At 43.5% G+C, this 13003-nt stretch overlaps 1 protein-coding gene across 3 annotated transcripts in view; it reads right to left on the bottom strand.

Moving 5' to 3' along the window:
- Nucleotides 1-2713: 2713 nt before the first annotated feature.
- CREB3L2 (cAMP responsive element binding protein 3 like 2) overlaps nucleotides 2714-13003 on the bottom strand; it is an 87610-nt gene continuing 77320 nt past the window's right edge. For 2 of the 3 annotated variants that reach the window (XM_068401364.1, XM_068401365.1), the window contains exons 9-12: nucleotides 12427-12526; nucleotides 11349-11475; nucleotides 10442-10667; nucleotides 2714-9389 (exon numbers count right to left, since the gene is read on the bottom strand). In XM_068401364.1, coding sequence (XP_068257465.1) covers nucleotides 9314-9389; nucleotides 10442-10667; nucleotides 11349-11475; nucleotides 12427-12526 — 529 coding nt within the window. In that variant the 3' untranslated portion in view covers nucleotides 2714-9313. The remainder of the gene's footprint in view (nucleotides 9390-10441; nucleotides 10668-11348; nucleotides 11476-12426; nucleotides 12527-13003) is intronic. The other variant, XR_011048224.1, reaches the window with a different exon arrangement.

Genomic DNA, 13003 nt, shown 5'->3' with positions numbered 1-13003 from the left:
CTGAGACACGAAGAGATTCTTAACCAATCGTTAATCACCAGTCGGTGTTTGGTATGCTCGGAGGAACTGAGCTCAGCTAAAACTAAGACAAGGGTAACTTCCCCAATCAGTCACAGTCTAACGATTTTCCTCTAAAAATGTTACGTATGGCTGATGCTGCTAACAAGTGCCCTGGATCAATAGTTCTGGCAAGTGAATTTGCCTGTTCAGAAAGCAAGGGGCACCCAGCAGCAGCAGGAGAAAGACAGCGGCCGCAATAATCTCTGGAACCATGAGAGCAAAGGAGCGGGATTCAGAACTTCAAGGACAAAGTAAGGCCCTTCTCCCCGCACCTTCCAAGAGGAAACACCACAGATCTTCATTCAGGTACAGAAACTGAATTTTGTGAGAAAGAGCTGCTTCATCTTCTGCTGTGACTGAGGCGGGGTTAGATAGTCTGTTCTGGTGCTCTAACTGGGCTGTGCCTGGGAGAGTGTTCTGTTACAGCACTGCACGGAGCCTGCCTGTATGATGGGACAGACCAAAAAGACTGGATAGGGAAAAAATAAACCTCTCATTCCAATTTCCTTTTCTTGTGATAATAAATGGTGGTGGCCAGCAAAGACAACTCTTGGGTTAACAGCACCAGGGTAGAGCTTAGGAGAGAAGAGCTTTTTTTTTTTTTTTTCACTGCCAATTTCTTTTGCTACTTTAACCTCTTTAGCCCCAAACCAAGCCATTTCTGAGAATCCACGTGAGCCACAAAATTTAGCGCAGGCCAGGGTATTCCGATTTTCATGGTACAGTGCCTCCCACAACCTCTAAAGCAGCCTTAAGAAGCCTTGAAAAGGAGGCACACCAAAGCCATCTGTCATGCTCCCATTTTCAGTTCAGTAAAGCTGGAACTATTAGTTCCATCGCTAGTATTTCCTACAGAGGATAAGCTCCTAGTTGCTATTATATGAATGCACAGTACTCATGTATGAGATCCCTTTTCCAGTAGAAAACTGGCACAATTCAAATGACAGTATCATTTGTGAAGCCAGCTCTGCACAGGGTAATTTTCACATCTGCACTAGGTCATCCATTGCCAAGTTCCCTGGATGGCCAGCAAAGCTACAGAGACCCCAAACTGGGAGAAATGAGTTATTTTTTTTTCCACATCTACTCAAAGTAGCAAAAGGTCAGCTCTGTCCCCTGGCTGTCTGCTGCTTCTGGGCTGCGTGGCATGATCTTGACTGTCCTCACAGGCAAAACAGCAGCTTCTGAATTGCTGGAGGCAGCTCCTGAGCTATCTCAGGGGTGAGTCAGGGTAACGGAAGGAGCTGAGGCCAGCAAAGGACCCAATCCCTAAAAGCCAAAACAGAAGGAGATGTTTTAAGAGCTCAGTTTAAGCAATTAGTTGCCCAGTGTAAAGTCCGTGCAGGGAAAGTCCTTACCTTCCAGAAGGCTCTCTGGCCCACACCCATCAAGCTCCAGCAAGCTCTAGCAGACTGGTATCACTAGGCTGAAGCTAGTGTCCCCTTCAGCATCAGCCTTCCTGGATCCCACTTTTATAGAGAGAGAATTTAATATTAATGTGGCTCTATCACCAGTGGCTATGGCACTCAAGTGCTGTTATCATTACTAAATGCCACCCGCCTTCACCTAATTCCCACCCACATTATATATATTATATTCTATAATTATAATTCTCGCTAGTCTCAAAAAAAGGAAGGGGCAGCCAGCTTCAGTGAAAACCCACACCGTTGCTTTTAACCTCCTCTGTCTAGCAACGTGCTAAATTACCGGAGTTCTGCCGTGTTGAAGACGGACACATCGCACGCAGTGCCGCACTTGGGAAACCCAAGGGACCAGATCTTTTCCAACCATTAGGAAAGCAAACAAGTTATACTTGCTTTTTCTACAGAAAATATTTATTTGCAAGAAATGAAAAGCATAACATACTTAGCTACATACATGTTTAGGCTACAAAAGCAGGTAGTCTGTTCTCTCATAGAATCAAGCAGACGATTTAAAAAGGAAAAACAGCAATTTCTTTCCACCCAATGGACATGTTTGCAGTGTGAACCATCAGCTGGGAACGTATCCAGATGACAGAGTTTGTACAAAAATAGAGAGGCCATTGAACACACATACAGAGTTAAACAGAGTTATGGCAAAAGAACAGAGATATCTGCAGTCAAAAGACGCTCCAATGCAGTTTACCAAGGAGTTTGGGGGGAGGGGGAGGTGCTTTTGCACGAGTGTCACTGTCCTTTTCATCTTAGATCAGAATCACAGAATCACAGAATGTTAGGGATTGGAAGGGACCTCGAAAGATCATCTAGTCCAATCCCCCTGCCGGGGCAGGATTGCCTAGACCATATCACACAGGAACGCGTCCAGGCGGGTTTTGAATGTCTCCAGAGAAGGAGACTCCACAACCTCTCTGGGCAGCCTGTTCCAGTGTTCGGTCACCCTCACCGTAAAGAAGTTTTTCCTCAAATTTAAGTGGAACCTCCTGTGTTCCAGCTTGCACCCATTGCCCCTTGTCCTGTCAAGGGATGTCACTGAGAAGAGCCTGGCTCCATCCTCATGACACTTGCCCTTTACATATTTATAAACATTAATGAGGTCACCCCTCAGTCTCCTCTTCTCTAAGCTAAAGAGACCCAGCTCCCTCAGCCTCTCCTCATAAGGGAGATGTTCCACTCCCTTAATCATCTTCATGGCTCTGCGCTGGACTCTCTCTAGCAGTTCCCTGTCCTTCTTGAACTGAGGGGCCCAGAACTGGACACAATACTCCAGATGCGGCCTCACCAGGGCAGAGTAGAGGGGGAGGAGAACCTCTCTCGACCTGCTGACCACACCCCTTCTAATACACCCCAGGATGCCATTGGCCTTCTTGGCCACAAGGGCACACTGCTGGCTCATGGTCATCCTGTTAGTATAGATGTAGATAGTTCTACATGTTTGCACAAACCCATACTGTATCCACATGAACAGAGGGACAGGGAAAGATCAGCTGAAATGCCTTAGGGGTGTCACACGCGGAGTGACTCAGAGTCACAAGGTATTGTTTTGCACGGCCCAAGGCAATGGCTTTGGCCCTGGATATGTATTTTTCTTCAAGAGGGTAACACCAGGTAATTTACCCTTGGAAGGCCCAGGGAAGTGATGTACTCACATCACAGTGTGTTCCTCTGCAAGCAAATGGCTTCCCCTTGCTGGCATCCTACTGCGCCCCTGGGGTGGTTAGGGCAGTAGCCCTCCCAGGGAAGGGGGGATCTTTAGGTCCTCTCCCAGAAGACCAGCTCAACCAATTGTGTTCCTTGAGCTGTCAGCTCCCAGGGGCCACTTAAGGCTAACTTACACCAAAAAAAAAAAAAGGCATTCAAAGCCATAATTCTGCAGAACAAAAATGACACCAGAAGATACAATAAAGCCTAAAGTAATTATTTTTTTTTGTACCAAGCCAGAGCTGTCCTACAGAAAGGCCAGTCTATGCATACACACAAAATGACACAGTGCAACAACTTTCAGTTGACAATTGCTAATAGGACAGACTTCAGACAGCAATTCATATAACAGTTTTACGAGTGCTCAGTGATGTGGAATGTGAACAGGTTTCAGAGAGAAACGCCTGGACTTTCTGTTGCACCAAGTGGAATGTGCCCTGTGTGTTCAGGTAGATGCTTTTATTTAGCAATGCTTACTACATTAAAAAAACAACTCTGTGTTTTTGGATTTTTTTTTAATTGCTTACCACGCACACGTGCACAGATATACACACGCTCACACTCATTCTTCCTAACTGTACAAATGAAGAACGCAAGACACTGTTACATCAGCACCATTGAATTAAAATCTGATATGGCAAAGTCAGATACGAGCAGAGTACTGTTAAAAGAAATTGATTACCTGCCTTTGCTTCCCCCTCTCTCCCTTTCTCTCCCTTAATTACGGGCTGCTAAAGTTCAAAAAAGATTTTTACCCACTGGTTGGAAGGGAAAATGGCATATACCGTAAAGGTCAGGTATGCATAAACAGGACTGCATAGCATTAAAGAGCAAGGGGAAGAGTAAAGCTAAAACAAGGGGGGAACTAATGAAAAATACTATCATCACTGATTTATGGAATCAAGAACTAGAAGGTTTCCCTGTGATGTCAGGAGTTCCTTCACCTGCCATTTCTTTCATCTTTTCTGTAAGATGGGTCTGCAAATCCAGCTTTCCCGTGTTTTGCTCTCATCTATTCAGTCCCAACTCTTGGAGGAAGAGTATGGAGATGGGCTTTAGGGCAGAGAAGAGACTCCTGAAATAAAGACTATCCGAACTCCATTTCAGCATCACAAATGAGAGTTTCCTGAGAGACGCGCTCTTTTCTACGTAGGAACTCAAGTCATGTACCTACCTTGGTAAAGCAGAAAACGGCCCAACATGAAAACCACACAAAACAAACGGCAATTTCCCTCTCAATCCCGGAGTCTCCAATGGGTGCTGACCACCTAAGCAGCGTGGTACTAACTGGGATCACACCCTCAACATATTCCTGAACGCCCACTGTCATTTTATTGGCCATGAGAAAGCCACAATATCCTGGCCAATTGATTGAATCCTTACATCTTATTTGTAAAGACCTTAACACGTAAGCCAGTTCATTCATCTTTGCAACCCCCAAAGTTGTTTACCCTTAACACTATAGTGCAAAGCAGCAACACATCATAGCACTACACTACTTATATCAGCCAGTATAACTTCTGCAGTTACAAAGTACTGACCTACCATTTCACCTTCAGAATACAAAATGTTCCCTTTCTAATTAGTGACTTGAGAAAGAAATATTTTAGTCACCAAGAATATAAAAATACTCCATATGCTTCTGTTCTTAGCTGCGTAGGTTTTGTACAATGGCCTCTTGGCATTAGCTAGAATCTAGAGCCCAAATACTCAGTGGAAATCCCTCCCAACGTAGCAATTAGTATCATTCATTTACTTGACCTACATTCTAAATGCGTCTAGACAGAATTCACCACTGATAGTTTGGGGGGATGGGAGTGGAGAGGTGGAATGGTTTCTTTAGCAGGAAAAAGAAAAACAAAGAAGAAAAGTTTTTAGATTAATTTTGAGCTTTATGTTAGAAAAATCAAGAATACACTGAGATACATTGTTACACAGAGAAATATGGAAGAGGTCCCCTGCCAGTATAAATCAGACCTGCAGCCTCCAAAAGCCTAAGTGAGAAGCGTGCTGCGTTCTATCAGCTGGGATCTGGCCTAAGAATCTCAGCCTAATCCATTATTAGTCTGTGGTGCTGAAAAATATTGAATGGTATGGATGAAATAAGAAATGCAGCAAAGAACTATAAATAGCCTGGGGAAAAAAAAAACAACATTATCTACACACTGGTAACAAGGTTAGAACTGTCACATGCCCTGTGCTTGATACTTTTAAGATATATATATGTATAAAAAAAATAATGCCCTACATTCCTTCATAGCTTATCTCCCTAGAAGCAAAGACCTGACAGATCTAGACATGCTTTAAAGCTATGGGCCAAAAGGTAAGTTTACTAGTGTGTATAAAATTGTGCTGACAAGCAGCATAATGTTACAGCTAAAGACTCTAAGGATCACGTAAGTCCTCTAGTGGAAATGGAAATTAAGTAGCACATAAGGCCTTTGCCTACCCTGTCCATACACACAGATTATTTTACAGCACCAAGTCACTCATCACTGGAAAAAGTACACGGGCAGAAGGCTAAGACCTCAAGTAATATAGCTGAGATAATTAAAAGCACTTATACTGGCATCCTCCCTGAATACCCCTTACTAGTCCTTCCCTGTGTCCTTAACACAGAGCACATAACAGCTGCCTCTCCACGTAGTCTGCAGCGCATCAACATTCACACAGGGTCAGCCCTGGACTGCTGAGGCTGGCAGTGCAATTGCACGTGTCCTCCCTCCTCTGTCCCCCTGCTAGGTACATAACACGGGCATCAACTGCCTCTGGAGAGAGTGAGGTCCTTGTTGCATAACAGCCTGTGGGTAGGTGGTGACAGGAGATTCTTTGGCCCCTAGTATCTAGCAGAGAAACCTGTTCTATTAAGGCCTTTGAAGAAAAATGATCACAAACATAACGAAGTAAAGCAAAGGTTTTCCTTATTATAAAGAAGTAAAATTTACTATAATAAATCCCCAAGCAATGTATGTGCTAGGTCAAAAGATTCCCCAAAAGAGTACCTAAAAATAACTTAAAGGATTACACAAATTAAGATTATAGAAATAGATTATCAAACAGTTACAAGAAAATTAGTATGACCACACTGGCTTGGATGAATTAGTTCAGAGGCCAGTTTAAAATGCTCCAGATGAAAACATGACATCTCCCATTCAGATTTGAACTGACATGCCCAAATTAAGCAAACAGAAGGACAAAACTTTAATGGTGACTAGTGCAGTAGGTTTTGGAGAGAGGGGGTTGTTTGGGTTTTGCGAAATCATCTGTTCTTTAAGTATTGAGAAATAATTCAATTTTGGTTTTAATACAGTGAAGTCAGCTGTATCTGCAATGGGAGGTGATCCATTTAACTGGTAACGGGCACGAGCTCAGGCAGAGCGGCCTCATACTTACGCACAGTGCAAACTGCAAGACTAGTAAGAGCAGTGTTGTGCTCAACAGCTTGGGGCCTCTTCTGCAGAAGGCTTAACCATTCAGTTGCCCTCAGAGGTGGCAAACCATGAGTGCTCTGAAAAAGAAGGCCATTTAAAGAATTTTCTAAGCTATGACCTTGCCCACTTACACTGACCAGCCATAGGGTAATGGAAGGGTCAGTCCCAGCTTTTTCCTGTCACTGTGCTCACCTCACGTGGCTAAGCAAGGCAGCCATCCCTTGTGGCACCCACCAGTGTTCAGTATTTATGTGAAGCCTTAAATCGTTCAAAAAAAAAAACATCATGCAAAAGTTGGTGGTGGATACAGGAATGATTCAGAGGACCCAGGAGGATCACTGCAAAGGGAAAGAGACTTTAGGGAGGAGACTGACCCATTCCAAGAAGAAGGGAACACTTGCAAAATAGACTACAACAGTATTTCTCCTCTCATTACCACCAAAGGTAAAATAATAAAAAGGCACTTGCATAGAAGAATGGGGCATTACCTAGAAAGCATGCCTATACACCAAAACTCATTACTAGCTCATGGAGTCAAGCAGATGTTTCACTGTCACTAATGTGAAACACCTTCTTCACATGGCACAGTGAGGACTGATCCACAGCCCCCTGTGATTAACCAAATTCTTCCCGTTCTTTTCACTGAGTTTTGAGTCAGGCTGGAGGGCAGCAAATAGGATACCGAAGGAAGAAGGTCTAAGGAGAATGAAAAACAAGAAAGGAGCTGGTGTGGCAGCTGCTGTAATAAAATACAAATCCAATATTTTACAAAATAGAATACTTGCAGGAAATATCTACTGTACATGGTAAAAAATTACTTGTAAGGCTAGGTTAGTTTTTCCCTTATTTATCATTAGAAAAAAAAATAAAAGAATAAAGAGCTTCAAAATTCTTGATTCTTTTTTTAAATTGACTTCTTCTGGTGAACTGTAAAGTAGCTATGCTAGACTGCTGAATTAGGATTTTCACACAAAATCCATCCTTAATGGAGTCTGAGTGCCATTATGTAGAACTAGATAAAAACCTGCTCAAATCCCGGGATAGGTTCGACTGTGCCACTGCAAGGACAAATTGCAAGAAGCACAGCTCGGGCAAAGGCATGACCAGGGTACTGAGAGAGGGAGAACCCTTAAAGGCAACAGCTAGATGGGACAAGGAGGAAAGAAAGCAGGGAGAAGAGTACTGGACCAGGATCAGACCTGAATACTGCTCTTGGCTTTTCCACTGAACTTGGGCCAGTCACTTCACCTCCCTACGTGCCCATCTCATCCTTCTTTTGCCTTGTGTCCTGCCTACACACTCAACCCCCCAGGTCAGAGGCTGTCTTGTCATACAGTTAATATAGTATCTACCATCTCCAGGCCTGAACTGTGCCTAGCTGGGGCTACCTATACCCCTACCTTTTCAGCTAAGCAGTCGGTCTAAGATCACATCTCTGGAAAAGGAGGTAAGAGGAATATAAGACACATGGCTTTATTTTAGGGCAATTCAAGTCTGGGGGGAGGGAATGGGTGTTCAGTGACATTTGTGTGTCTGATTTCAGAGTTTGCCCAGACCACTTGCAGGGCTAAGGAAGCTCAGTTCTCTTCATTGCGACTGTCTACACAAAATTTTGCAAAGCTAATAAATACTATTTACAATAGTAACAGGAAGATGGCAAGGAAAGGAAAACACAGGACCATCTGAGACTGGGTCTACATAGAAATTCCATCAACGCATCTAAAAGCCAATAAATTAAATCCATATGGTCCTCTCAGGAGGCACTTCTGGTTTAAGCCTTACATTGATTTAGTTTGTTGGGAAGGAACTGATTTAAGCTAAACAGATTAGCCTTAAGCAACTAAAGGACATCCATCCAAAACATTTAACAAAACCCGCTTTCTAAACAGGTTTAGTTAAACTAGTGTAAGTCTCCCACACAAAGTGTGACAAGACAGCGACTGATCTTTGCTTGAATTCCACAAGGGTGGAAGCAGTAGGGAAGCCTACCAGGACTGCTTTCAACCCAGAGAGAAACTTACCCCACTAACTGATAAAGAAGCTGGAGGGAAGAAGAGAAAGAGCTAGAGGAGAACAATGCAGCAGCATCATTGCCCACCCCTCTCCTGCCTGTGCTGTTAACTCAGCAGTATCAGGGCCCTTTCTTGTCCCTTCCGAAGCAGTCTACACACAAGCTTCTCAATCCCCACAAAAAGCTCAAGTGCTGTAGACCAGTAGGCAAGGAGCTGTGGCTAGATTTTGAGCAGCATCATGCTGCATCTCCTCTTTCTCTCAATTACCTTTTCCCAAGAAACCTATCACCCACATGCTCCCATCGGTTTTGCATATTTCACTCTTCTACAGAACGTCTTTGTGCTCAGATTAGAATGTGTGCACGCACACACACACCCACACCCACCAGTCACCGGCACACTGTTGGCATCATCTGCCACCATAGCTCAATCCTGCCCTTGCGGTATTAGACAGGAAAGGAATAAAAGCAAAGACAGGGACTGTGTGTGAAGTGAGGAAGGGAGTTACAAAGACAAGAGATCCCATCTGCAGTCACAGCCTCACCAGTCAATGCAGAAGTTGAACTCCCTCTCTTTTGTGCTTTGGTTCACTGAGGATGACAAGTCAGGGGGACTTTGGCTGAAAATATGTGGGAAAGAGGGAAGTCAAGAAAAAAGGCCTTTTTTATTTTTAAGAGGTGGCATTGACTCTTCTATCTATTTCAATTATCTTCAGTGTTTCATTTCCTTCTAGTTCGGAGTTGACTCTGTAGGGAACAAAAAAAACCAAAACAACAAAGGTTAACGCTAATAGTTAGTCATTTTTAAAAGCGCATATCCTGCTTTAATTGGCTAATGCTGAAAGGGGACTCAGTATTTACCAGGTACTTGTCAGTTGGAGTACGGTAACACACTGAATTAGTCATCTATTTGGCTCTAGGTATAACTTTGATACAAGGGCTCAGAAGGCATGCTTGAGGTGATACGGCTCATCCTAGCCCTCAGAATAGCATGCTTCCAAACAAAATCCCTCTCTCCGCTGTTCGGTGTGCTTGCTACTGCTTGTTAGCAGAGACCAAGATCTGGGCCAATAGGACAGTGGCAGGACAAGAAAAGGTAGATTGGAAAGAAAACTGCATACACATATTTAAACCAGTGAATCTCTCTCTTTGCAGAGGCCCCAAAACCTTATATTTATGCTAAAAAAAAAAAAAATATGAAGGAGCTCTGTGTTAAGTAGTTCAGATAACTTTACAGGATTGTCAGAGAATCACAGAATCAACCAGGTTGGAAGAGACTTCTGGGATCATCGAGTCCAACCTTTGACCTAACACCACTGTGTCAACTATACTACGGCACTAAGTGCCACATCTAGTCTCTTAAGACTCCTGCAAACCTTCCACAGTAATGCTTTAGTAAGATCACTGCTGCGAGAAACTCCAGCTCTTCACACCCTAACCTCATAGAAAGCATAGTGAGTCACAGCCTCACACTTCCACCCAACCGGCAAAAGCTTATTCCTTGAGGAGACACGGAAGTAAGTGCTTAAAGAAGTGGGCAGACACAACTAACAGGCTTACAGGGGTTAGGTTTCTGGCAGAAGCACTGAGTTAGGTAGCTGTATTATTACTACAATATTATTGCAACCACTTCTCCAGAGTAACAATAACTTTGCCTATAAGCTCTCCAGACACAGACCAAACTCTTACTTCATGTTTCACAGTGCCCAGCATAGCTGAGCCCCTAGTCTTACTGCTGGCCTCCAGGCACAAATGTGATACTGAACACCCATATGACAAGGAGCCCACCCTGCACTCACCTGTGCTGCTGCAGGCCCAGCAGCACCGATTTCTCTAGCCTTGTCTCGTTGGCTATTGTGAACTGCATGATATCATCCTGCTGTGTCCCTGGCATGGCTTCCAGCGACAGCGCTGTGTACTTGGAGGTGTCTGCTTGCCTGTCATTGCGATCTGCAAAGGAGATCGGGCTTGATGACTCCTCCAGTTGGTGAGGATCTTCATAAATTAGCAGACTCCTTGACCTCACTGCATAAAAAGACAGAAGGCGAAAAGATATGAGAAACAGGCATCTCAGAGAGAACAGCCCTGGTCATTTCAGGAAATGGAAACCATCAGAGAAGACCTAAACTGCAAAGGTCTTGTCTTTTCATAATGATTAACTGGTAATTTGATCGTTGAGGAAAGATACCACAGCAATGGTCCAGGTAGGGATCAAAAATATCTGAACTGTTCACAAAAGAAGAGCAAAATGAAACAATCACTTTGATAATGTATGTTTAAAGCAACTAGTTCATTACAGGTATGTAATACTAACAGTTTCCCACTCAGTCCCTTGGACCCTTTATTGACACTGGCAAAGGAAAGACCAGCTGACATCAGTTGTGCATTTAACAGTATGAACATTTGCTACCAAATAGAAATCCTGCTACCTTTTACAGACCACTAGCTTTAGTTCCACAAACAGAAACAAAAAGGGTTTAAACAGAAGTACCAATCAGGCTAGTGAGGAAAGGTTTTGCCCATGAAGTCTTCTGCCATCAGAACAGCTTGCCAAGCTATCCTTTGAAAGAGACAGTTATATCAAGGAATGATCCGCTAGGGAGCAGGAAAGTAAGAGGTGCTTGAGGAGGGGGTTAGGGATGGGGTGGAAAACAAGTGCCGAAGCACAATCAAGCAGGGCGCAAGACTGGGATAGCTGTCACTTACCAACGGAGTCTGTGTAGGACTCTGGTGAGGAATGCTGCCTGGGCAACACCATCTTTGTAGCAGAAGGATACGGCCCATAGCTCTGAGAAAAGCTGCCAAAAACTACTGCAAAGCACAGCACCACCATCTGGCAAAGGGAGGATGCAGAAGAGGTAAGTGCACTTAGCTGTTGGCCCACACACCAAAACTAAGAATCAACAGAAACCAGATCTGATACTTTTTCAAAACAACTTATTTGAGGCTATTTTCATCACTACATAGAGGGTGTCTTAGCAAAGGCACGTATACAATAACAACTCAGTGTTTTAAAGGGCAGATTTCTACTGGAGTTTGATTTCAATGTCTGCCACCATTTTGGCCTGTAGCCTTATTTACTCCCAACGTTGAAAAGCAGACACAACCACCATGTGTGTTTTACAGATGCTGTTGGGAATTTCCAAGGTTATTTCTGCTGCTGACCCCAGTCTTGCTTCGAAGTGGCAGAGAGGCTAGCAGACTAGGAAAACAGCTTAGGCCTTGAAAGTAATTACCATCAATTTATAGCACTAGTATAAAAGGAACTTGCTGGCTAAGTGTAAGGAGGGAAAAAGGAAACATTTCATTCCAATCCTTTTCTTTTCCTGACTACTATTACTGAAATAGGCTAGAGGCAGATTTACAGCCTTAGTCATATTTTTATTTGGATGAGCAAGTTTATTTTTACTGGTATCAAAAGAACCAGGCATCAAAGCTCACCCTTGTTTTCATTTTACAACTCTAGACACCATTTCTCACATACAATATTGTAGGTAATAATAAAACAAGTCACTCAGAGGAGCAGCGCTCCTTCTTTCATCACTGCAGCAACCCAACCAAAAGTACAGGCTCAGTCTCCTCCAGAATTTAATGCCTTCCCAAAAATGTTGCTCTTCATCAGCCAGGAGTCTCACCTACTTCAAAATTAATTGTCAAATTTTGAAGAGAACTTTCCCAAGCTGAGAATTTGCCAGTGAGGGGCTTTGCAGAACAAGGGATGTGCCTTTAAACAGTGGAAACAGATTCTCATTCCCCTACAATTCCCAGCTTTAGGGACACTCACCATAAGACAGGTCCCTGTCTGCGTGCTAGCTGCCTTACACGAACGGGACACTTTTCCAGCAACCATGGCTTGAAGTCTCTGCAGCTGCTGCAGAAGTGTTCTGGAAAGCAAAGACAACAGAGAGGCATCAAATGCATTGATCTACCTGCTGGTTAAGCAGCGTTTTGCTTCCAGTTCCACACCTGGCAGTAACACAGCATTTATGACAAGGTACAGATCATTAAAGTCTTCCCCTTGAAGTTAGTAGCAACGAATGTTTTTTGATTTTACAAGATTTTTACATGTATAAGCACTGGACCTTTCAAAAAGATCTTCTGCCTTTCCCTTAACTGATGTCCCTGAACAATTACTTCTTCAGCAATTTCAGAAGGCTCTTATAAATAAAATCTGTATTTTTGGTGTTTCTACAAGAAACAACTGAAACTGCTCTATATGCAAGTGACTATGCATAGACGACCTGGTTTTATGTCATGAATTCAGCAGGAGTTCCGTCAATATTTGAAAAGGTGCAGTAGCAAGTTTATAACTACTCTAATGGGTGATAGATGTATACGGCTCCCTCCTTTTTCTGAAACCT

The sequence above is a fragment of the Nyctibius grandis genome, chromosome 5, assembly GCF_013368605.1.
Source record: "Nyctibius grandis isolate bNycGra1 chromosome 5, bNycGra1.pri, whole genome shotgun sequence".
Classification (NCBI taxonomy): domain Eukaryota; kingdom Metazoa; phylum Chordata; class Aves; order Nyctibiiformes; family Nyctibiidae; genus Nyctibius; species Nyctibius grandis.
The sequence above is the reverse complement of the archived record's forward strand: the minus strand, read 5'-3'. Positions and strand labels throughout refer to the sequence as shown.